This window comes from Monodelphis domestica, chromosome 1, assembly GCF_027887165.1.
Source record: "Monodelphis domestica isolate mMonDom1 chromosome 1, mMonDom1.pri, whole genome shotgun sequence".
Classification (NCBI taxonomy): Eukaryota; Metazoa; Chordata; class Mammalia; order Didelphimorphia; family Didelphidae; genus Monodelphis; species Monodelphis domestica.
In genome coordinates this window covers 157138067-157164504 of record NC_077227.1, presented here as the reverse complement: position 1 = coordinate 157164504, position 26438 = coordinate 157138067, and the positions used below count along the sequence as shown (strand labels likewise).

General features: G+C 39.0%; 1 protein-coding gene across 1 annotated transcript in view; it reads right to left on the bottom strand.

The window, feature by feature from the left end:
• MAP2K1 (mitogen-activated protein kinase kinase 1) overlaps positions 1-26438 on the bottom strand; it is a 113540-nt gene that overhangs the window by 49065 nt on the left and 38037 nt on the right. The window contains exons 2-3 of the mRNA XM_001367196.5: positions 9463-9673; positions 6426-6572 (exon numbers count right to left, since the gene is read on the bottom strand). Of these exons, the coding sequence (XP_001367233.1) occupies positions 6426-6572; positions 9463-9673 (358 nt within the window). The remainder of the gene's footprint in view (positions 1-6425; positions 6573-9462; positions 9674-26438) is intronic.

Below are 26438 nucleotides of genomic sequence, written 5' to 3'. Positions count from 1 at the left end.
TTTGGGGGAAGTTTTCCAACAGAGGGTAGAAATTGAGCTGGGCCTTGAAAATTTAGTTCTACAGAATGAGTTTGCTACAGGGCCATCCTGCCTGTTTCAAAACCACCTGGCCTCATTCATGAGTAGAAAAATCATCAAGAAAGGAAGAAAACAAAAGGAGGCAGTGAGGTACCTCAGAAAATAGAGAGCCAGCAGCTGGGTAGCTCAGTGGATTGAGAGCCAGGCCTAAAGATGGGAGGTCCTAGGTTCAAATCTGGCCTCAGACACTTCCCAGCTGTGTGACCCTGGGCAAGTCACTTGACCCCCATTGCCTAGCCCTTACCACTCTTCTGCCTAGGAGCCAATACACAGTATTACTCCAAGACAGAAGGTAAGGGGGAGAGAGGGAGAGGGAGAGGGAGAGGGAGAGGGAGAGGGAGAGGGAGAGGGAGAGGGAGAGGGAGAGGGAGAGGGAGAGGGAGAGGGAGAGGGAGAGGGAGAGGGAGAGGGAGAGGGAGAGGGAGAGGGAGAGGGAGAGGGAGAGGGAGAGGAGAGAGAGAGAGAGAGAGAGAGAGAGAGAGAGAGAGAGAGAGAGAGGAGGTTCTGGATTCAAATGTGGCCTCAGACACTTCTAGCTATGTGACCCTGAGCAAGTCACTTAACCCCCATTGTCTAGTCTTTACCTCTTTTCTGCTTAGCTATATATGATATCTGATAATGATTCTAAAATAGAAAGTAAGGATTTAAAAAAAAAGGAAGGAAATAAGGAAGTGTAGGAATATAAATTAGGGCTAGAGTGATTTTAGGGATTAGCTAAAAGAAGGGAATTTTGATACAAGCCCTGGGAGAGGATCTGTGGGAGTTTGAACTGACAATAACTGTCATTACTTCCTTCTTAGATTTCCACTGAGCTGGAAGGAGGTTTTATGCCTGGATCTATGCCTGGATTTCAACCAAGCTGGAGGGAGGTTTTACTCTGAGAGATTTTCCCTAGATAGCCATAATTTTGTAGAGAAACAAATATTTATTAAGTAACTACTGTGTGTCAGACACTGCATTAATTAATAAGCATTTTACAGATATTTTCTTATTTCATCCCTACCATAACCCAGAGAAATAGGTGCTATTATTATTGTGCTCATTTTACAGTTGAGAGGATTTAAACTTGGGTCTTCCTTTCTCTAGGCTCAGCACCCTATCCACTGGGCCATCTCACTTCCTCTAAAAGAAATGATTCAAAGTGAAGAGGTTACAATGTCATAACAAAGTCAAAAGCAAAATCTGTTGGATAAGTCACAATGAGAATGAAGAGCTGACTAGAACTGACTACACTAACCTCCCCACCTTTCCAATTCTCTATCACTGTTGCTAAGGGCCTTGCTGAGTAGAATAAAGCTGCCTAAATTATCCTTATTTTTAGCAGCTAATTATAATCTAAGTTAATAGTGCCTTTGTGAAGGTTTTCTATAGAAGCAAATACTTTGTGAAAATATTAGTTTGAAAATTCTTACAACAGAACTATCTACTTAACAGATGAGTCCCAGATTTACCGTCTGAGCAGGACTATGTAGCACTGCAGATAATATTAGCCAAGTTCTAGCTCAGGAGTTATCTGTCCTTTTTCCAAAAATCCAAATTAGGAAGCATTACTGCAACTCATTTTTGAGGTAAATCAATCAGCACTTACACATGAGTTCTAAAGTGAAGACACTAGGCATTTTTCTAGAGTGCAGAGAGAACCTAGAAACTTCAAAGGATGAAATATTCTGAGTGGCAGTGTTTGAATTCCTACTTGAAGGCAAGAATGAAATGAAATGAAGGAAGAAGAGAACAATAGGTATAAAAATTTTATCTGCCATCAAAAATATAACACAGTACCAAGAATCTTGGGCAAGGAGGCAAGAGACCACATTTCTAGCTCTCCCAAAGAGGAAGATCTGTGTGAGTTGGGACAAGATACAATCTCTGAGCCTCAGCTTCCTACTGTGCTATATAAGCTTCTACGGTTGAAGAAGGATTGCTTGGGCTATCAGTCACAAGTAAGCCTCCCTCTTTACTTCCATTCTGTCTTTCTCATGCCTGGGGACATCCTGGATTCTGTTGCCTCTCTGACCCCTGGGTACTCTGATAATTTGCCTCTAGCCTAGCTGCCCAAATATGACAAAGAATTCAACTTGACTTCATCATCTGTATATTTTTTTGGATCAGAATGAGCTACTGCTTAACCCTCCTAGACTTTGCTAGTATCCCACTCCTGGCCACTCATCACTCAGGACCAACCTCATCTGTATGCTAATACAGGAGGTGTTGTCTGTCTGTGGGCTTTGGTGCAGGATACCTTGTACTTATAATCCCAAAGAAACCAGATACCCAAAAAAGCAACTGGCTTCTTGGAATGATGAATGGGAAAGGTTTATACCCCATGACAGACACTGCATTCTCCACATGAAAGGACAGAAGTAGGTAGAGTATGATTAAAGCCTCCAAAATCATGTAGGAGATAAAAGATTGAATATGTACTTACTTGTTTGTGAAATTCTGAAACATGAAAAACCAAAGCCTCCACAGATATACGAAAAAAGCAAATTTAAGATAATAAAAGGCAGGAAACTTTTTATACAGCAGGAGGTTATTAAACTTACCCAACTTGTCATTCTAACAACACATTTAGAATGCAAACAGAAACAGGGTCTGGAAACACTTAAGGCAAAATTACAGGTAAGAGCCATTATGGTTCTTCCTGCCTGGCCACATCCCTAACTTTTGAGGACAAGGCAGAAGATGACTATGTTTCTCCCACATGGCTTCTTTTCTAGGCTGGAGGGGATGAGATTTCCATAAAGGTTATATATGATATTCTCAAAGAGAAGGTATAGGGTCAATACCTCATGTGTTCATAAAAAACCTGTTTGCCTCAGTCTACTCAACCATCTCCCAGAACTGTTAAGAAGTGCAAATGAGATAATAATTGTAAAGTTCTTAGCACAGTGCCTGGCATATAGTTGGTGCTATAAAACTGTTAGTTATTATCATCATACTAGTTATTATGGTTTGGATGTCCCATGACCTCAGCAAAACTTCTGATACCTTAGTTCACAATTGTAAACCTTAAAATTTCTTAGACTTATGAATGTTGGAAATTTCCCCATTGGGAAATTTCATACTGGAAAAAATTTCCTACTGATAGTAAGAACTCTATTGGAATGTGAAACCCCTTGGCGGGAGGATCCTTCTCCTCCCTACTTAAGACTACTTTAGGACAGAAACCTTTTGCTAAACAATGGAAAGGGCTTTGACCTATACTTAAGCATTGAACAGGAAGTTCTTTGAGTCATGATTGATTTTAGAATTGATACAATAGAGATACTTGACAGAATGACAGAACCAGGTCTTGGAACTTACAATCTCCACCCTTCTCAGAGTAACAGGATTTAGGAAGGGCTGCAGCAAAGATCAAGATTTAATTATTTGAGAATATGACCTTCAACAGACATGTGCAAATGGGGGGCAGACCTCTGGGTGGTCCTGGGCTCGCTCTCGGGCGCTCGCTCGCTCGCTCTCTCTCTCTCTCTCTCTCTCTCTCTCTCTCTCTCTCTCTCTCTCTCTCTCTCTCTCTCTCTCTCTCTCTCATACCTTTCTTCTTCCTGTTTGTAATTAAAAACTCCAAAAGGTTGACAGCTGACTTGAGTTTTCATTTAGGAATTACATAGCTGAATTCCTTGGCGACCTTAAATTAATATATATCAGTCTTTTAAAGTGATTTCGATATCACACAATACTGGAAAAAACTGACTGGTGAGAACTAGAGTCATAAAAAAAGCTACAATTAATCTATAAATCCTACAAGGGCAGGGACCATATCCCATTCAGGGAGCTAAGTAGAATGGTAGATAAGGCAGGAAACTTGATATCTGGAAGACCCAAGTTCAAATCATCCCTCAAGTGCTTAATAGATAGGTAACCCTGGGCAAGTGAGTCACTTACCCTCTCATGGTCTCAGTTTTCTTATTTGTAAAATGGAAATTTAAAAGAGCACCTACCTCTCATAGAGTTGTTATGAGAAGTAAATGAGATACTATATATAAAGCTTTTTGTAAACCTGAAAGCTCTATATGAGGTGATTCTTGTTTTTTTGTGTTATAAAAGCCTAAGGATCCTTTCTCCAAAGTTTGTTTTCTAGATACAACTTTTCTTTTTAAACCCTTACCTTCTGTCTTAGAATCAATACTATTACTGGTTCTAAGGCAGAAAAGAGCTAAGGGCTAAGCAATGGGGTTTAAGTGACTTGTCCAGAGTCACACAGCTAGGAAGTATAAGTATCTGAGACCAAATTTGAACCCAGGCCCTCCTATCTCTAGGCCTGGTTCTCTAACCACTAAGCCATCTAGCTACCCTTACCTACAATTTTTAATAACTGTTTTCTGACATTTCTCAATCCTTGTTCTCTCCCTTCCTCCCTGCACTCCCCGAGATCATAGATAATATGATAGAGGTTAAATTTGCTATCATGTATACATATTTCCATATTCATCATGATGTCAAAGAAGACATGGATTACTTATACAAGAAAAAAACTCATCAAAGAAGAAATGTATAGAATGGTGGGTCCTTTAATCTGCATTCAGGTTCCATCAATCTCTTCTATGGCAGTGATTAGACTCTCTCCTTGTGGGTCTCTGGGAGTCTTGGAACCTTACATTGCTCATACTAGTTTCTTAACTATTATCAGAATAGTTTTTTTCATGCACAAAACACCTAGGATTACAGAGGAAATTATGTTGAATTTCAGTTACTGAAAATTTTTAAAAACAAGTGCATGGATCCCAGGTTAAGAACCCTGCTCTACATTAACATGAATAATCACCATCCCCTCATGCTTCCTGGTTTCCTCTTCAGCATCTCACCCGGATACCAACTACAGTGAGTTAGAAATTGGGAATTAGCCTTTTCTGATGTTAGCACATCAGACTGTTACTCCATTAGTGTTTTTGTTATGCTGGAGAGTAGAGAAATATGAAGTTGCTTTACCTCCTATATAGATGTTGCTTAGTAAAGAGGCATGAGAGGTGGTGAGGACCAGAGAAAGTGCTTGGCCTGATACCTTGATGATCATGTGACCCAGAAATTCCCCTCTCATCTTAAACCAATATCCTAAAATGTGACTTCTTCAACTAATCTACCACACACAGGCTGCACAGGGATGAGTACAGCAGAACTGTTATAACCCTAGGTGTAGATACAGTGGCTCTCTTGGAGGCAGAATAATCAAGCTTAATTCTCTCAATTTAAACACAAATGGACAACTGCCCAGAGATCTGGCTAGCCCCGGATCCCTTGCTATTCCATACATCTTCCAGCTTCCTGGTAGAGTTTAAAGGGAAGGGAGATTGCGCTTGCCTTTCCTGGCTTCAGAACATCATCTTCCCTCCCACTTGAGTTTCCAGGCCCTCAACTGCCATTCACACATTTAAATCCAAAGTTTGCATGCCAGGTTTGGAGATTTTGTTACCAATACAAAAGAACATAGAAGACCTGGATTCAAATCTGGATTCGGACACTTCTTAGCATTTAACTCTAATTGCCTAGTTGTTATGGATCTTCTGCTTTAAAATCACTACTTAGAATCAATTCTTAGATGGTAAGGGTTTAAAAAAAAAAGGAAACCAAAGAACAAGAAATGATTCTCAATCCCTCTAACATTTTGGGGGGTGTCTATGGTCAAATTGGATAATTTTTTTTTTTAAACCAACATTTCATGGTATTTTATGCTATTGTTGTTAAAGCACTTACCTTCCATCTTAGAATTAAGACTGTGTCTTATTCCAAAGCTGAAGAACAGTAAGGGCTAGACAATGGGTATTAAGTGACTTGCCATTAAGTGACTTGCCCAGGGTCACACAGCTAAAAGTGTCTGGGGTCACATTTGAACCCAGAACCTCCCATCTCTAAACCTGGCTCTCAATTCACTGAGCCACCTAGCTGCCCCTTATTTCATGATATTGAAATAGAAGTGCTTACATGCTTTCCTTACTATGGAGGTGGGAAAGACTATTGAATTAAGGGTCTATTTCCACAGAAAACTTTCTCTACTAGGTAAGCAAGGAGCATTCTGAATTTACATTCCATATGGAAACAACAAAAGCTGACAGATGTCTAGAAGAATCTATACAGTATAACTTAATCATTTAAAATAATGAGAGGATTAAAACAAAACAATTAACTATAAACTTGGACAGAGAGGGTCCTTCCACATTCTAGTGTGGTCACAGACTTCTTCTCCAGGGACAATGCTAGCCCATGGAACTTTAGAAACATAACTAAATTGGGAATGGAAATAATGTGAAAAACAGAAAGAAAAGAAACCAGAAGCAATTTAATGCTAATTCTCCAAAGTACTTTGATGCCAGCTTTCACCCTGGCTCCACTCAGAAAGCCAAAAAACTTACCATGTGCTCCATGCAGATACTGATCTCTCCATCACTGTAAAAGGCCCCATAAAACCCTACAATATATGGGGAGTTGCACTCATGCAGGACTTGCAGCTCCCGTATAATCTGGTTCCGAATTGCTGGCTTTATCTCCAGGTGAATTAGCTGTTAAAAACAACAATGGCAACTTGGAATCACTTTTTGAATTGAGCATTTATTAGGAAGAAAACTGAAGGGAGAAAAAAGGAAAACAAGCAAGTTTTCATAAACATGTTAGACCCACCCAAAGTACCAAATACTAAAGCAAAGTGTAACCTCCTGTAGTTACACAGGAATAAAGACTCAGAGACAAGGAGTTAAAAATATGGGCTACATGTTGCCAAGCTCCTCTGATGGAATTGAGAGAGAGCTCCACATGTGTCCTCAAACTTTTATTGGAGAGTTCAGGAATGTGGAGTGGGAGGTAACTAATGAACATGTGACATGAAATAGGCTTTAACATTGGCTCAATTGACAATCACATAATCAAAAGAGGAGGAGGTTAATCAAACATGTGACTTGGAAAGGAATGTGATCTAACAAGGTGTGAGCTAGGACCCTATGGCAAATAATGTCCTGCTCAGGAATTCTTTTTGTCCTTTGGACTGAAGATTTGGCAATACAATAATCAATAAGTAACATGACCATGCGTCTGGTAAATGAATACATAGGATACAATATCAATACATCAATCATACTTTTAAGATACTAATATACGTGGTATGCAACACAAAGCAAGCCAAGGCTTATGCTTGTGATTAAATGAGCTGTCAACTAAAAGGAACCTAGGCTGTGCTACTGCATTCTGAGGCCCTGGGCAGATGGAGATGGGGATGAGTTGGCAGGGAAGGGCTTGAAGGACATCCTTTCCTAAGGGAGACATGGAACTGGAAGTTTTTATTTGAGGTGACTGAGGATTGCACTGGTTTTTATAAGGCAAGGTGAATATTTCTCAATTAATAAAGACTACATGGAGTTTCCTCTTGGACTAAGAGTATTTTGTGAGGATTTGTTCTGGACCACAGACTGACTTTACTCTGAACTACAGAAAATGCATGAATCGTTTAACCTCAGCCTCTTCTTTTGCTTAAAAAATTCAAGTCTGTGGTAAATCCATTCAATATACTCTCATTCAACAAATATTACTGAGAACCTACTATGTGTGGCATATTACTAGGCATGTGGTGGGAAGGAAACTGAAGAAATACAAAATATAGTTCCTGCCCTCCATTAGTTTTCAGTTTAGCTACAGAGACAAAACACATATACATGAAACAGTTAATCTTAGGCTGCCTCTTACTATTTTTTTAAGTCCTTATTTTCTATATTAGTAACAGTTCTAAGGCAGAAGAGCGATAAGGCTGGGCAAACAAGGTTAAGTGACTTGTCCAGGATCATACAACTAGGAAATATCTAAATCCAGATTTGAACCCAGCTCTTCCCAACTCCAGGCATTCTATCTGCTCTGCTACCTAACTGTCTCTCTTACTATTAAGGTATCAAAAGAACAGAAAAAGTAATAAATGTTATAGAAATTAAGTGTTACAGAAATTCACAGAAACTTTTAAAGATTGTTAGAACTTGGATTGACTTAGGGAAAGACATGAATAAAGGCTAAGAAGCCGTAATGAACATGGTATATTTGGGAGATAGTGAAGACTAGCCTAGAAATAAGTAGAACCAGGAGAGCATTGTATACAGTAACAGCAATATGGTACAATGGTCAACTGTGAAAACTTTCTACTCTCAGCAACGCAATGTTCTGGGACAATTCTGAAAGACTTATGATGGGGAATGCTATCTACCTCCAGAGAAAGAACTATTGGAATCAGATGATGCTGATCAAAGCAGACTACCTTTCGCATCAATGTATTTATGGTTTTATTTATTGGGGGATTGGTTTTGTATGCAAGTGCTCTTACAATAGTAACAACATGGAAGTGTTTTGCATGATTATACATGTATGGCCCAAATCAAATTGCTCACCATCTCCAAATGGAGGGAGGGAAGGAAAGGAGGGAAATGGTTTGGATCTTATAATTTTGGAAAACCTATGCTGAAAATTATTACATATAACTTGGAAAATAAAATACCTTTGAATTTTAAAAAAGAAAGAAAAGACTGGCTTAATTGTAGTAGAGGGTGTGTTGGGGAGCAGTGAGAGATGGTTGGATAGTAAAAATGGGGCCATATTAATAAGACTCTCAAATGTCAAGCAAAGGAATATAGGCTTTATTCTGGAGAAAATGAGGGTTCACTGTGTGGTTAGTTTTTTGTGTGTTTTTAATATGTATTAAAAATTTTAGTTAGGGGTGAGGGATTGCAACATCAATTTTTAGGGAATATTAATATGGTTGTAGTATGCAAGCTGTTTAGATCAGACTTCTCCTAGCATGGGCAATGATGCCTATGTGAAATGAATTCTCTCTTTCATAGTACATAGACTGCCAGCCCAAAAAGGCAGGAAGAAAGGGAGCAGAGAATAGATCTAATTCAATTGGCCAAAATATACATTAATCATATGTTCAGAACCACATTCTAGGCACTTGCTCAAGGTGTTGTGGTTAATACCAGAGCCATGACTAAAATCCAGGTCACCTGTCTCCTGGTCTGGTATTTTTTCCATTACCAATCAACCTCAATCCAACCCTACCCCAAACCCCTGCCCTATATGATTATAAAAGTTTCCAGGAAAATCAAAGATGTATGGAACGGCCAGGGATTTGAAGTCAGCCAGATATCTGCGCTTACTCCTTCTCATGTACAAAAGTTAGCAACAACCATAGTCCCTGCCAATACAGAGCTCAGAGTAGGGTGAAATGGCCTACACAATTATCGTGTATTCTGTATTATTATTATGTACATACAGGAAGTACCAAACAGAAATGGAATGTGAAGTCCAGTTTGGGGGGCTTAGAGGGATCACTTCCACAGGGCCAGGAAAGGTTTCATGGAGGGATGACACACTGAGTGAGAATCTTTAAGCACTTCCAGCTCAGGAAGCCACAAAGCTCACCTTCCTTGCCATGATTAGGCCAGAGGGTTTGTGTGAAACCTTGAACACCACACCACCATTTCCAGCTCCCAGTTCACTAATCTTCTCAAAGTCATCATCCTTCAGCTCGCCCACTTTCTGTTTCTGGGTGAGGAAAGCCTCCAGACGCTTACGCTGTTGTTCATCCAATTCCAACTCCTCCAATTTCTTCTGTAGTGCTTCAAGGTTAGTCCTGCCCCAAAAGAGGAGAAAGATGCACACAATTAAATTTTTCCCAGTAGGACAGTCCATTAGCCTTACTGGGAAATAAAATGAAATCAATAAAGAGTCACTTCTCTTAGCCAGAGAAGAGATGATAATATAGAAGAAAGAGTCCTGGCCTAAGCAGTCAAGAAACTCAGATTCAGGGGGCAGCTGGGTAGCTCAGTGGATTGAGAGCTAGCCCTAGAGACTGGAGGTCCTAGGTTCAAATCTGGCCTCAAGACACTTCCCAGCTGTGTGACCCTGGGCAAGTCACTTGACCCCCATTGCCTAGCCCTTACCACTCTTCTGCCTTGGAGCCAATACACAGTATTAACTCTAAGAGGGAAGGTGAGGGTTTAAAAAAAAAAGAAAGAAAGAAACTTAGATTCTATTCTAGTCTCTGCTACTATGTGACCTTAGGCAAGTCACTTCAGTTCTATGAGCCTCATAAAACAAAGAGGTCAGATTAGATGATCCTGATGATATGATTCAACTCTAATATCTTATTCTATGAGTTGTGAAAGATGAAAACAATGCCTAGGACCACAGAATCATTCTCATATAAAAATCCCTGGACAAAATGATAAATCCTTGATTCTTAGGAAAGTGAAAGCAATGTTGATTTTACAAATTTTCACCCTGGGTATCTAAGGGAGGTGGTCAAACAAACTCTAATGGGTCACTCAGAATGAAATTGGGGCCTTTATCTCATGTCAGGGATATATGTGAGTAAATGTTTGGGCTTGGTGGGCTCATCATGTATACACTTTTGTTTCATTTTTTTTCTAAACTCTCCCCTCAAAAGAAGACTGTTAAAATGTTCCAAAACTCATGAAACACTAGCTGTGTGATAGCTACTTCAGAAATCTCGGCAGAGCCACCTGCAAAGTCTGCCTTTACAGGCAGCTGTTGGAAGAAATGCTCAAGGCAACTTGTAAAAGGGAAAACTATTTAAATAATGCCAGCAACAGCCAGGTGAGAAAGGGATTATGTATTACCCCCCAAAGAAAGTAACTGTTCTTAATACAAAGTTAAAAACACAAATCGTGAGAGTTCCTAGTCCTTACATACTATAGACACATAAATAATGACTTGGGCATTTCATAATCATATATTATGGTGTTGCCCCAACTCCCTACTTGGCATGTCTGAGGAGGAATGAACTTTAATTTAATTATTTTTCTGGCTGAGAACATATGGGGACAATAATTACACCACTCTCAGGAGAAAGTTAAGCCTGGGCTTATCTTAACTTATCCTATGATATCCCATTCTTATCTTCATATTCTTTTCATCTACTGGAGAAATGGGCATTACATCTCCCAGACTAAAAGCTATAGCTTTAGGGAAACTTTCAGGGCACCTGGATTTTAGTCATGGCTCTGGTATTAACTAGAACACCTCAAGCAAGTCAACTCACTTCTGGGGAACCTCCTCAAACATATAAGGGGATTATTAGGTTTGTTCTAATTCTATGATTTCTATGTCACTATAATCCTCTAAGTCTGTTTCTTCACCTGTAAAATAGGGGTAATATTCTCTCGCTGGAGAATTATGAGAAGAAATAAGAAAATGGATGAAAATCACATTCTGAAAAGGTAGAAGCACTATATTAATGTAAGGGAACACCATTATCATTATCAGACACAAAAGCTTTTCAATGTTGAATATAATTGATAAATAATTCACTTTCTCACACACACCCCCACCAAAATTTAGGAATCCAATCCAGGAAAAAGCAAATTTTCCATAGAAGAAAAAAATAAGATACTCCTTGAACAGGAAAGTCTCTGTCATAAAGTGGTCTTTGAGCCTCTTCTATTCAACTAACCTCAATAGTTATCTGGCTTCAACACTCTGTCCAACTCTCCATTCCCTGACCCAAATATGTGCCAGATCAATCCTACAGCTTTTCCCCATTCTCTTTAGCCCTTGGGTTCCCTAATTGTTCTAGGTGAAATGGACAGATGGACGAGTAAATCAGAAAAGGGAAAATGTACAGGAACATTCTCATATTCTCATTCATTCTCCCCTTGCCACTTCCCTTCCCCTCTCTCCCCGCCCCCACCACACACCCACATACACCTCTTCTCAAGAGAACAGCTGTGACCAGTTCTATCATGTTCACCACAACATAGACCATTGTTAGCACGAATTATGCACGTGGCTGCCTTGCAGTAAACACAGTTCACTGAGATACAAGAAAATTATATGCTTAAACTAGGAGAATGGGAGAAAAAACCCAAGAGCTGTCATTTGTGCTCTGAAAACACCAAAGATGAAGTGAAACAAATGGAAAAAGGCGGATCCTCTGAACATGAACACATTTCTCTTCTGTAGCTTCCACCTACTAAGCCTAAATACCCCACATCAGCTATAACCTCTCATTTACAGCTCAATGGATTAAGTGGGGAAGCAACATACAAAGGATGTCAACCCTAGAAGGGCTCTCTGTGATCTTCAAATACAACCCCCTCATATTACACAGGAGAAACTGAGGCCCAGAAGGGAAACAGGCTGCCCAAGGTCACAGTTAATTGAAACAGAGTTGTGACTTTCAGAACCCAGTTCTATTCACCCTGAGTCAGGAGCTCTTTCTGCCACACCCCAAAGCTATCTCTGATCAAGGGACCACACAAAGTTGTCAAAAGCTAGTCAAATAAATGACTGAAGTAGAAATGGAAATGCATTCCCAATGTGTTAATAATTAATAGGGCAAGTATAACAATAGCGCCTTCCAACCCCACTAACCACAAATGGGCCCTGGCTAGTTGCCAAATGCTGCCCAGTTGATGCAAATCCAAACCATCCCTTCCCTTGGGCCTAGTGGTAAACTACCATTAGTTGGAAAATCTTAATTGCTTGGAGGAAAAGATGGAGAGATGTAGGGAAGTTCAAAAATCATCACACAGAAAAAGAAGAGAGTTAAAGATATAAGAATCCTTATCCTCCTCTAAACTCATTATTTTACAAATCAAAAAACTGAGACCTAGAGAGGTAAATGACCTACCCAGTATAATAGCTAGTTAATTAATGGTAGATTCAGTATAAGTAGCCATTCTCCCCAGTCCCGTGCTAATTCCAGGAGTGAAGCTACAAAAGCAAAAAAACAATTAGAAGCTGACATTTTAGGCAAAAAAAGGTTCATCCATCGTCCTCAAATCACATTCATTACATAAGTGTCTACCTACTTTGATTATACAGTAGGCCAGGCCTGGACCTAACTTGAGGGAGCTAGACATGCCCCAAACCTGTCAACAACAGGGACTGGGTATTAAGTTGGCTTTTTATACGTTTGCAGAGCACCTAGTCAGGTTTGGTTATCCTCTCCTGACATTATGTTCCATCCTGAATGGCTCAGTTCTACAAATGCCAGAGCTAAAGCTTTAATCTTTATAGCTATCATCAGTCCCAGAGGTAGATTTGAGAACTGTTTTCAGGAACAGTGACAGTGATGTTTTTGTGAGCACCTACACACCTGTCAAATTGGAGGAGAAAAGTGGGCGGCTGGAGGCATGCTTTGCTTGAGCAACCACTGTCAAAGAATCATGCAGTAAAAACCAGGTAGCAAAGTAGACTCAATTGTGAGAGAAAGTAGTTGGGCTAAAGCAAAATGAATAAATATTTTTCCATGGCTGTATTCTTAAAAGGGGGAGAAAATATAGACTGGTGGAAACAGCACAAAAACGGACATAAAGAGCATTATTCTGGCAACTTAGAACCAGAAAAAGAAGTGGGCTAATTAGGGAGCAAGATCAATCAATATGTATTTATTAAACTCTTACTATATGCCAAGTACTAGGCTAAGCACAAAGAAGCAAAAACAGTTTGAGCCCTTAAGCTTCCAATCTAGAGGCAAAGCCCCATACATATGTACCTAAAAGGTAGTTCAAAGTAGATGGAGAATAACCTTAGAGGGGAAGGCAGAAGTAGGAGGTATGGGAAAGACCTGGAGGAGCTTAAGGTGTGTCTCAAAGGAAGCCAGGGCTTCAGAAGGGCAGCAGTTTAGAGGGGGAACAAACTTGGTAGGCACAGCAACCAGTACAAAGGCATGGTGACAGGTTAAGAAGTGTTCTGTGTGAGGAAGAATAATCAAGCCTGTTATGGCTGGCTTGTACAGTGGATAGAGAAAAATACTGTGTTGAAAGATAGGAAGAGGCCAGATATAAAGAGCATTCAATGATAAACAGAAAGTTTCTATTTCATTTCAGAGTTAAAAGGGAGCCACTGTAATAAAAACTACAATCATTGGTTTACTTATTTAGTGCCATACCTACCAAACTACCAAGAAACTTTTTTTTTACTGAACTAGAAAAAATTATGACAAATTCATTTGGAAGAACAAAAGATCAAGAAATAATGAAAAAAAAAGTGAAGATGGGGGCCTAGCAATACCAGATCTTAAACTGCACTATAAGGCAGTGGTCATCAAAAGAATATGGTACTGGCTAAGAGACAGAAGAGAGGATCAATGTAGTAGTCTTGGGGTAAATGACCTCAGTAAGACAGTGTATGATAAATCCAAAGATCTCAGCTTTTGGGACAAAATCTCACTATTTGACAAAAACTACTGGGAAAATTAGAAAACAGTATGGGAGAGATTAGTTTTAGATCAATATCTCATACCCTACACTAAGATAAATTCAGAACGTGTGAATGACTTGAACATAAAGAAGGAAACTATAAATAAAGTAGATAAAAATAGAGTAGTATACCTGTCAGATCTATTGCCAAGGAAAGACTTTAAGATCAAGCAAGAGATAGAGAATATTACAAAATGTAAAATGAATAATTTTTATTACATTAAATTAAAAAGTTTTGAACAAACAAAACCAATGCAACCAAAATTAGAAGGGAAGCAACAAACTGGTAGAACATTTTTATAAGAAAAACCTCTGACAAAGGTCTAATTACTCAAACTTATAAGAAGCTAAATTAATTGTACAAAAAAATCAAGCCATTCCCCAATTGATAAATGGGCAAGGGGCATGAATAGGCAATTTTCAGATAAAGAAATCAAAACTATTAATAAGCACATGAAAAAGTGTTCTAAATGACCTTTGATCCAGCCATACCACTGCTGGGTTTATACCCCCAAAGAGATAATAAGGAAAAAGACTTGTTCAAAAATATTTAAAGCTGCACTCTTTGTGGTGGCAAAAAATTGGAAAATGGGGAGGGGGGGTACTCTCCTATTGGGGAATGGCTGAACAAATTGTGGTATCTGTTGGCGATGGAATACTATTGTGCTCAAAGGAATAATAAAGTGGAAGAATTCCATGTGAACTGGAATGACCTCCAGGAATTGATGTGGAACAAAAGGAGCAAAAGAACCAGGAGAACATTGTACACAGAGACTGATACACTGTGGCACAATCAAATGTAATGGACTTCCCTACTAGCAGCAATGCAATGATCTAGGACAATTCTGAGAGACTTATGAGAAAGAACACTATCCACATCCAAAGAAAGAACTATGGGAGTAGAAACACAAAAGAAAAGCAACTGCTTGGTCACATGGTTTGATGGGGATAAGATTGGGGATGTAGACGCTAAACAATAACTCTATTGCAAATATTAATAATATAGAAATAGTTCTTGATCAATGACACATGAAAAACCCAGTTGAATAGCTTGTTGGCTATGGGGAGGAGGGGAGAACATGAATCATGCAACCATGGAAAAATATTCTAAATTAATTAATTAAATAAATTTAGTTTTTTAAAAAGGGAGCCACTGGTGAGGCTCAGTGGATTGAGAGCCAGGTGAAGAGACAGGAGATCCTAGGTTCAAATTTGGCCTAAGACACTTCTAGTTGTGTGGCCCTAGATAAGTCATTTAACTCCCATTGCCTAGTTCTTACCACATTTCTGTCTTGGAACCAATACACAAAAGGGATGAGGGAAGTAAGGATGAGGAAAAAGTAAGAGGGAAGGGATGGTTGGTTTTTGTTTTTTTTTAAAGAGAGAGAAAGCCACTGGAGTTTATTAAGTAGGAGAGAATGACACAATCAGAACTACACTTTAGAAAGATCATTTTGGCAGCAGAATAGAGTAGGAGTCCCCAAACTATGACCCCCTGAGGCCATTTATCCAGCCCCCACTGCACTTCTGGAAGGGGCACCTATTTCATTGGTGGTCAGTGAGAGAAGTCTTTGCATCCTGTGCTCCTGGAGTACTGTATGCAGCAGCACTGCTCATGTACAGTACTATTTCCGGTGACATAGTCCTTCACACGGTCCCTTGTTCTGAGAGTAACTGAACTGAGAACAAGGCACCGCACAAAGGATTATGTGTCTGCACTATGGAAGACATCAGCATGGTGAGCAGTGATCTGGGGGAGGGGATTCCGCACTGTGTATACTGCTGCCCAGTATAGTGGTGGCAGTGATGGGCCTATGCAAGATGTGACAGGCCCATCACAGCCAGCGCTGCAGCCTTCACTATCCCAGACAGTGGTATACAGTGTCACAGGCCCAGCACCGCCTCTAGTACTGTATAAAGGCATTGGATAGCAGTGATCTGGCCTGCAATATCAGTGGTGGGCCTCTTTGTGAGAAGACCACCACTGCCACTGGATGTTTTATAAGACACCCCCTGTTTTCTGGGGGTCAAATTAATATGACAGTATCTTATTTTCAGGGAAACATGGTAGTACAATGGCCCCTATACTCCCCTACATGCACAACATAATTGCCCCTATTGTAGGGCCTTACCCATGCAATCAGATTCCTGTGTGAGTTCACCGATCGCAGTGTGATTTGCACAGGGTAGTGTGAACTGGAAAGGTGGTGGAGGAACCAGCTCTGTAATCATGCTGGTTCCCGCATAGCACCAGTGTAAGCCTGAGGTAAAAGTGGAGTTTCACTAATATGGTGAGGCTGAAATGATGTGGACTGGGAAGGCTGCAATGATGGACACAGATTAGACTGCATTGATGGACAGTGCAGTCTGAATGCCTCTGTGTGGGCAAAATTATTGTTCGTATATTGTTTTTGTAGGGCTGTGTGTGTGTGTGTGTGTGTGTGTGTGTGTGTATAGGTATTTTACTAATAGCAACTTGGAATCCCTAGGAAACAATGACGTCAAGAAAGAGAAAAATTGACTCAGAGTGTAGGATATTCAAAGAACAGTGGACTTATGATTACTTTTTCATTCAGTACAAGGAAAGAGCTGTGTGTTTGATATGCCAGAATATATTGTCTGTGTTCAAAGAATGCAATTTGCATCGACACTATCAAACTCAACATAAAGATAAATATGATTGTTTGGTTGGAGATGTGAGAAAAGATAAAATATTAAATCTGAAAAATACATTGACAACTCAGCAAAATGCTTTTGTAAAGCATAAGCAGCTAAATATTTCATCACTGCAAGCAAGTTTTCAGGTTGCCAAGCTAATAGCGTGCACTGGCAGACCATTCATGGAGGGAGAATTTGTTAAAGAGTGCCTTCTTTCTGTTGCCAAAGAGAGTGTCCAGAAATGGCAGACTTATTTAGTACAGTTAGTCTTTCAGGATCTACAATTACATGAAGAACTGAAGAAATGGCATCAGCATTTGCAAAACTCCACAAGAAAACTTTCCTATTTTTCCTTGACACTCAACAAGAGCAAGGATGTTCATGATTCTGCACAACTTCTAATTTTTATTTGTGGGACAAATGACAATTTCAAAGTCACAGAAGAGCTTGCTGCACTGCAAAGTATCAAAGGAACAACTATAGGAGAAGATATCTATGAAAAGGTTTCCCAAACTGTGAAGGATTTGGAGCTGGACTGGGCTAAACTAGTCAGTATGATAACTGATAGTGCTCCTAGTATGGTGGGGTCTAAGAAAGGAGTAACTGCTCGCATTAACCAAGATATGGACAAATGTAACCATTCTCATCCAATAGTCATACACTACCTCATCCACCAACAAGCGCTGCTATGTAGTAAAATCACTGAAGTGGGACTCTGTTATGAAAATTGTGGCATCTTGTGTTAACTTCATTAGAGCTAATGCACTAAACCACAGACAATTTCAGGAATTTCTGTCTGAGCTAAATATTGCCTATGAAGATGTTCTATACCACACAGAAGTCCATTGGCTGAGACGAAGGTGAGTTTTGAGACATTTCTATGACTTACTTCCACAGATTACAGCTTTTATGCTTTCAAACAACAAAGAAGTATCAGAGCTCAATGATGCAGAATGGAAATGGCACCTCGCCTTTCTGACAGATGTAACAGAGCTACTCAACAGTTTCAATGTGCAACTTCAAGGAACAGGGAAGCTCATCTATGATATGCAATCACATGTGAAAGTATTTGAAGTAAAATTAGACCTCCTTATCAAACAAGTGAAGGAGGAAAACTTCTGCCATCTCCCCTTAACTCAGAATCTGTTAGTGAAAAAACCCTTGATTGCATTCCCAAAAGAAACATGTGTGGATTCACTGGAAAAGTTGCAAAAGGAGTTCCAATTCAGATTTAAAGAGCTTCATCTCCATGAACAGGACAAAAAGCTTTTCCATAACCCATTTTCTATTGACATTGAAAATATGGATACAATTTACCAAATGGAACTGGCTGAACTGCAGAATTGTGACTCTCTGAAAGATGCATTAAAGTCAAGCAGCTTGCCTAATTTCAAGGCATCTCTCCCCTCTGGGGCATATCCTAATCTCAGGAACCATGCTCTCAAAATGGCAACCATCTTTGGCAGCACTTATGTCTGTGAACAGACTTTTTCCAGAATGAAACATCTGAAATCTCCAACCAGATCTATACTAACTGATGTACACTTGCATCACTTGTTACAACTAGCAGTGACAAATATGGAACCAGACATTGACCATCTCATTAGCCAAAAGCAGGCCCATAGTTCCCATTGAATTACTGGTCAGTTTGTTGATTTAAATTTACTTGTTATTTATTTTAAATATTGTATTTCTTCCCGTTTTGTTTTTTTACTTTAAAATATGTGCAATGTGCATAGGGATTTGTTCATAGTTTGTTTGTATTTTATAGTCTGGCCCTCCAACTGTCTGAGGGACAGTGAACTGGCCCCCATGAAAAAAGTTTGGGGACCCCTGGAATAGAGGATGGACTGGAGTAGAGATGGACTTCAGTCAGGAAGTCTGATTAGAAAGCCACTGCTCCAAAACACTAAAAGCGAAATGCAAATTAATCCAGCTCTGAAGTTTGATCTCAAACCCATCAGATGGCAAAGATGACAAAAGAGGAAAATGACAAATGCTGTGTAATGCATTGTCCAGCCATTTTAGAAAACAATTTGGAACTATTCCCCCAAAGTCTAAATTGTGCAAACACTAGGCTTATACTCCAAAGTGACAGAAGAGGAAAAGAGCTTATATGAATAAAAATAATATGATAGTTCAGAAGAGACAACGAGTGGGAGATAATAAATGCTTAAGATAAATGACATCTTAGAAAGAAGATTAATGAAATTAGTCCAGGTGAAAGATGATGTTATGATTAAAATTCTCTGGAGATCATACTTTCACTTTATAATTATTTATTAAATAGCAAAAAGTGGGCCAGAGAAAGAGAGAAGACTGAGATACATGTGGCTTGTATAAGGATGATATTAAAAACTGGGTCTTGTTATATTAGTTTAGAGATAAGAAGCAAAGAAGCTGGCTTGAGAAAGAATTGGAGTTTGAAGCAGATCTAAGCCAGAGTGTCAATTTCAAATGTTGACAGTCTAATGTCTTTTTTTCTGTGGCAGTTGGTCTCTGGCAGTTGGTAGAGTGAGACTCTCTCTGAGGACTTGGAGGAGGTAACATCTTTTTCTCTCTCTCACTGTCTGAGGTAAAAGGAAAGGAGGGAATGAACTGAAGGAGCTAAGTGTTTTCCTTTCCCAACTTGGGAAACGCTAGTGACTATCTATTGCTGTTTTTATAAGTTGTTTTAACTCTGAGAAGACAAAAGAAAGACCTGATCTTTCTGAGTCTGCTGAGGCTCAAAGTCCTAACTTGATTCTTGCTGAGGTTCAGCCAGCTAGCCTTTGTTATTTTTATAACTTGGCGATGAAGTTAAGAATTATAAGGATAACAGTGTTAGTTTATTTAGAACAGTAAAAATTTGGGTTAGTCAGATCAGGAAGGATCAGTGTCGTTTGTGGAAACAGCAGAAGTGGTTCCTTGCGAAACCAGGGAGTTTTATTTGGGTGGAATTAGGATCTCTTCGAGTTAGAAATCCTTTTTTATCCTTATATTTTCAATAAATATTTTATTTTTTATAACAAGAGTCTCTTTAGCATCTTTGTGCCTGGCCCTGAAGAGAAGTTCACTTATGAGCTTCACTTCACTGATATAAACTGAAGATACTTTATAAGCAAAGCAAGCAGAGTATCTAGATCAGTTTATAAACCCATAATCAATCCATTGCTTTATTATTTTTTACGGTAGAGCTGGCTTGAGAAAGAATTGGAGTTTGAAGCAGATCTAAGCCAGAGTGTCAATTTCAAATGTTGACAGTCTAATTTTTTTTATTTTGCACGGTAGAGCTCAATATCTCTTTTTGCCTCAAGCAGGCAGAGCCAGCCTGTTCACCCTCTCTAGTCTGTGGTTGCAAGAGAAGAGAGCAACTTCCTGTCCCCTTTGCCAATTTATGGTCTTAGTGACACTCCTATTCCAAGCCTCTTAGACTGCTGTACTCAGACAAGAAGTAGGATCTTCCAGACACCAAGAGTAACCATGAGGTGTTTAGAATGGCTACACAGCCCATGTCTGGCTTTTCCTAACATGGTAGACAAGAGGAGGGAGGACACCACCCATGGCTTCAAAGATATGGCTCAGAGGTTTTTTGCTTTAAAATCAATAGTTTATTTTGAGGGGCCAAAGAGGGGCTCAGATTAATAATAACTTTCCACAATGACAAGGGCCTAAACTAGGGTAGTGATTGGGTAAGTGGGGGGAAGGAATGTATGCTAGAGATGTCATAGTAAAAGAAATTACAAGATCTGGCAACTGACTGTATATATGTATATAACAAGTGAGAGAAAGGAGTCAATAATTACATTGAGAGAGTGAAGTGGGCAACTAGAATGATAGTAGTGCCCTTGATAGTAACAAGGGAATGTGGAAAAAATGATGGGTCTGTAAGAAAATATAGCGAATTCTGTTTTAAGTAAATCTGGTTTAATATCAGTTGGAAATTATTAATAGGCAGGTGTTGATTTAGGAAAGGAGCTCACAAGAGACATCAAGAAGAGATAAACATCTGGGGACTATGAGTTTAGAGACGAACCCATGCAGGAAAGCTAACAAGATACTTTCTTATGAGAAAGAGTAAAGAGAAGAAAGTCTAGGACAGAGGTTTGGGGGACTCCCTCAGTTAGAAGATAGGGCATTGATAAAAACTGAGCAAAGGAAACTGAAGAGATCACACAGATAGGCAGAGAACTGAGATCAGTCAGAAAATCCAGAGAGGACAAACTATTACCCAAGAGAAGTAGGCAGTCAACAGAGAACTCTACCAAGAGGTCAAGACAGCTGAGGACCTATCACCTCCTGGTTCAAAAACAAAATCCTCTGTTACTCAAAGCCTCCATAACTTACCCTTTTTACCTTTCCAATTTTCTTACACTTAATTCCCTACAACATAATCTTTGACCTAGTGATACTGGTTCACTTAAAGTTCCAGGGAAGACACTCCATCTCTTGGGTCCAGACCAGGCCGAGAGTGTTCTTCCTCCTCCCCTCAATCTCCTGACTTCCTATCTAAAATCTCCTGACTTCCTATCTAAAACCCCACCTTCTACAGAAGTCTTTCTCAATCCTCTTTAATTCTAGTGCCTTCCCTCTTTTAATTATTCCCTATTTAAAACTTGTATAAAATTTGTACATTTGTTCACTTTTTGTCTTTCCCGCAGAATGGTGAGCTCCTTGAGGGCAGGGACTATCTTCTTCCTCCTTTTGTATCTCCAGAGCTTAGCCCAGGGCCTGGAACTTCATAGGTTCTTAATAAAGGTTAATTGCCTGACTGAATAGCCCTAATCTTGGCACCTTCCCTCTAAGATTATCCCTAATTTATCCTGAAAATATCTTGTTCAGTTAAGGCTGCTGGCATACTATCTCCCCCACTAGACTGGACTTCTTTTTTCTTTCTATTCCTCTGAGTTCAGCACAGAGCCTGCCACATTTGTATCTTCATAAATGCTGACATTTTGCCAACAAGCCTAGTAGCTTAGGAAAGTCCTAGAGAAGATAATGAGTATTTTACAATATGGAGGAAAGTAAGGAGACTGGCAGACCAAAACAAAGGGCATATATTTATAAGAAGAAAGTTAGATTAGTTGGTTATCCAGGCTCTTATTTTAATTTGAACAATAACAGTTCCTAAAATGGAATGAAAATTATCTTCTGGTTAAAAGGGGACATATCAATATAAATACTTGTTGGCTCTCTGTATGACATGGCCCAAGTCCCTTCTCATTGGGCCTCAATTTCTGATCAAAATAAGTTAGGCTAGATTATCTCTTAGGTTACCTTCCAGTCCAAAATCCTAGGGAAAAAACTATTTCTTGGATTTAAACAAGTATTCTCAAATCATGCAAAAATACTTTTGCTACAAGTATTTACAAAAAAAAAAAACAAAAAACAAATCTCAGGAAATAACACTGGAATATTCTGATTGATTTGACTTAATTATAGGCCATCCACTCCTCTACTCCTATAAAATTATTTTCTCAAATATTGTACTCCTTGAAATGAGAAGGATCATCATAATGTTATTGGGAAGGAAAGACAAAAAACCAGGAATGGAGAACAAAGGTCTAGAAACCCAAAGAATGACAACTCTTGCCTCTTATAGGGAAGAAGGAGGCTCTATGAACTGAAGTGTAAGCATAATAATGATTTGAGGAGGCAAACTGGAGTTTCTCTGCCACCTCTATTTATTCTCGGAGAGGGTTAATAAATATATCATCATACCAGCTGTCATTGTTGTTCAGTCATTTCAATTATGTCCCTATGATTCCATTTGGGGTTTTCTTGGCAAAAATATTGGAGTGGTTTGCCATTTCCTTCTCTAGCTCAATCTTACAGATGAGGAAACTGAGTCCAACAAGGTAAAATGAATTGCCAAGGGTCACCCAGCTAGTAAGTGTCTGAGGCCAGATTTGAATTCATGAAGATGTCTTCCTGATTCCAAGCCCACTGCTCTATCCATTGTGCCATTCAGCTGCCCTTAGAAGAATTTATCAACATTCTGGCATTTAATGACCTTCACAATCTGGTTCCAAGTTCTCCTTCCAGACTTGAAATTATTCTGTTTCACACCATCTATGCTCCAACCCAATTGGCCTACTGGCTATTCCCTGAATATGTCATTTGCAACCCCTTTCCCTAACCCATTTTGCACAAATTGTCTGTCCTCATGTTTATAGTGTCCTCCTATAAACCTCTGCCTCTAAGAACCCTGCTTCCTTTAAGTCTCAACTCAGCTGCCACCACTTAAGGGAAGTCTTTCCTGATCCTCCTACTTGTTAATATACTCTTCTACCTAAAAAAAAAAAAAGGTAAATTTATTTACTGTTTATTTCCTCAGTAAAATTAATAAATGGAAAGGCATTTGTTAAGCTCTTATTTATTGAAATCACAATTTCAGAATTCACAGTATTTGTAATTCAGTTATAAATTTAGTCTCAAATTAGTTAAGAAGCCATAACCAAAAGCTCCTTTTTAAGTTTTTCATGTCTTTCAAACTTTGGATCTAAGAGATATCGATTTATTCTAAGAAAAAATTCTCTTTAAACACAAATATAGTTATTTTTTTACTTTTATCATTTATAAAACCTGAAACACATGGTCACATAGCAATTACACAGGCAATATTCAAAGATATGATCATGGTCTTTTTTTCTCTTATTTATTCTGGAAAAAACTAGTTTGAATTTAAGCAGTGGTAAAAGGCAAAAGAGACAGAAAATGCTTATTGGCAAAGTTTTCCTTCCTGACATTCTCCTAGAGAGCCAAGTCCTTGTTGGCAGATCAGACAGATTTAAACCTACATCAGGTAGATTTAAGCCTCCATTTTGCCAGACTCTTTGCTGAAGCACACATAAGATAAAAAGAATCCTATTCTCATTTGAGTTACTTGTTGCCTAACTTGCATACACAGTGTACAATTTACTAGGCTAATTTACACACAGAGACACAAAACACCACAAAAAGAAGGCTGCAGCTTCATTTCCTTTGAGATTCTAATTAGTCTAATCCTTCCAGGAGAAGAAAACTACTTTAGTCAAACCATTCCAATCAACTTGCAAGCATCCAAACCCTACTTCAAAGGCCAATTGGTCAGAAGTTCCAAAAAAAATCAGGGAAGGCCAAGGCCGGCAATCCATGGGTTCCTATGGGTCTTTACCAAATTTCTCAATTAAAGTAGCTTACTCAACTGTAAATGTCAAGAATTCAGGAAATTAGGCAGGATCAGAAATTTACCAATCCTGATGGGAGGGGGTTTAGGATTTCGAGTGCAAGGGGCTCAGGCTTGTACCAAGGAGTGAGAAGCCCATTCCCAGGACCTGGAAAGGCAGAACCATCTTGGCCTCTGTTTAATTCTCCTTTGAAAAGGCTTGATCTGCAGTTTTACCCCTGGCATATACTCATCCACAAAGTGTTGGGGAGCTGGAAGAGAGGCTGTCTATCTCTCCCTCCTCTCATGCCCTTTCCAAATCTATTCCCCAATAAACAGTTCAGTTCTAGGGGGGAAAAAAGATATGATCTTCAATGAATCCCACTTCTGACACCAATTGATGTCAAGTTCTGAAATAAATCAGAAAAAGGCCTCTTTAGTTGAGATTTGGAGTGTTTCAAGCCAGTGGCACAGCCATGAATCTGAGTATATAAGGAAGCCAAGCAAAAGATTTTTATGGGTTCAGAAGGAGAAAGGGTCTGTCATGTGAAGAGTGAGGACTGGTCATGAGGCTCCAGGCACCTCTGGCCATTTAAGCAAGAAAATAGGTTTCAGGCTGCTGTGGGTCTGGAGCTATGGTAGTGTAGGCATTGGAGATAACCTGCTGGGAATGTCATGGGTTGACAGTTCCTAGATCCCTATACTGAACAGTGGTAGTGTCTTAGACTACTTCTCTGAAGGAACTGACTATTTTAATGATTAGACATGTAATAATGAAGTGGTCAAAATGCAGAGACTCACAATGAAGTATTTAAATCAAATGGTTGGAGTAGAGTACATCTTTCTGCATGCCCAACAGCCAATTCTTTTTATCATTCAGAAATAATAGCAGCAATCCTCTACACACAAGTCACCCTATTAGCTGATTATCCTATCATTGCTGGAGCAATTATCTGGCACCTGACTTGGGATCTGTCATAAAGTCTAGAGTGTGCTACATGGGAATTTAGTCAGCTTTTGATGAAGCTATGTCATATTGTCATTACCACCTTTCCAAAGGGTACTGGTGGTATTTAAAAAACAAGGAAGAACAAAATAAAGCCAAACCTAAAGTCAAGAGAAATGAAGAACCAAATTCTATTTTTCAGAGACTGTGTGTGAATGTTTTACTCCTAGATCTTCAACAGAAATTTCCACCCAAATTCGTTCAGCATACCCTGGAGAAAAGTATGTCCCAGTGGATCCAACCCAGAAGGAGTCAAAGCCTATACCTGAAGCTATAAAAAGGAGGCACTTCTGGCCATCTATTTTACTAGCACTAGCTAGTAAATAACTAGCACTAAATACCCCCCTGAGAAATGATTGAGACTACTGCCAATGTTGTTTCCTCAGCACCAAAGAGAAACATTCAAGATACCCCTTCTCTAGATGACATGAGGCTTCTACAGCAAAAACTTTATATCATTACAGGATTAAAAATTCCTTATTACAGGCTTTTCTTTTTTATAAAAAGCTCTAGTTATCAAGAAAAAAAATTTCACCTCCTTTGTGTATTAGATCCCTCCTCCATTAATGTTCTATATACTTCCCTACATCAACCTTAGGTGCATATATTTGTTTATCAAATAAAAGAACTTTACAGAATTTTGGAAGAAAAAAAAAGAAAACAAGCTTCACTAGATCAGTTTCATAAGGGCACTTTGATAACTCCTAAGAAGCCTAAGGAAAACTCAGATTCCTAAAGTGAAGTAGCATCCCAACCTGATTAAGACTAGATCTGCCAGGATACATACTAGGGCTACCTAGGAATGTGGAGAGAGAGGTTCATACAGTCAATATGTCCTTTTGACAAAAAGGAAACTATTACAACTGATATTAATACAATACTAAAATTAATTCTTCTCAATTATATTGGGGAAAACATCACAAAGAGGGGAGTGGTAACGAGGAAAGGGAACTTTGGATACAAAGATGATGAAGGGGCCAAAGGGGAATAAATAGATCAATAGACCCCATCCCAGAAAAATAGAGATGATTTGATGTTCATGGAACACCTGAATAGGCAGACTCAGAGATATTGCAAGATTGGTTCCAGACCACCTCAATAAATAAAATGTTGCAATAACTGCAATAATTCAAGAAACAAAAATGTTTTTGTTTCCCAGTATATATAAAAGTTATGTTTACACTATACCATAGTCTATTAAGAGTATAAAATAAAAAAAGAATATACATTTTAAAATTCTTTGTTGCTTAAAAATGCTCACTATGGATTATTCTACTTTTATATTCAACCTAAATTATATCTCAAAAGCTGGGAGAAGTGTCTAAGAGGGAATGACCCTCTTATACAGAAGACCACCAGCAAAATCAATATCCTTTTTTCT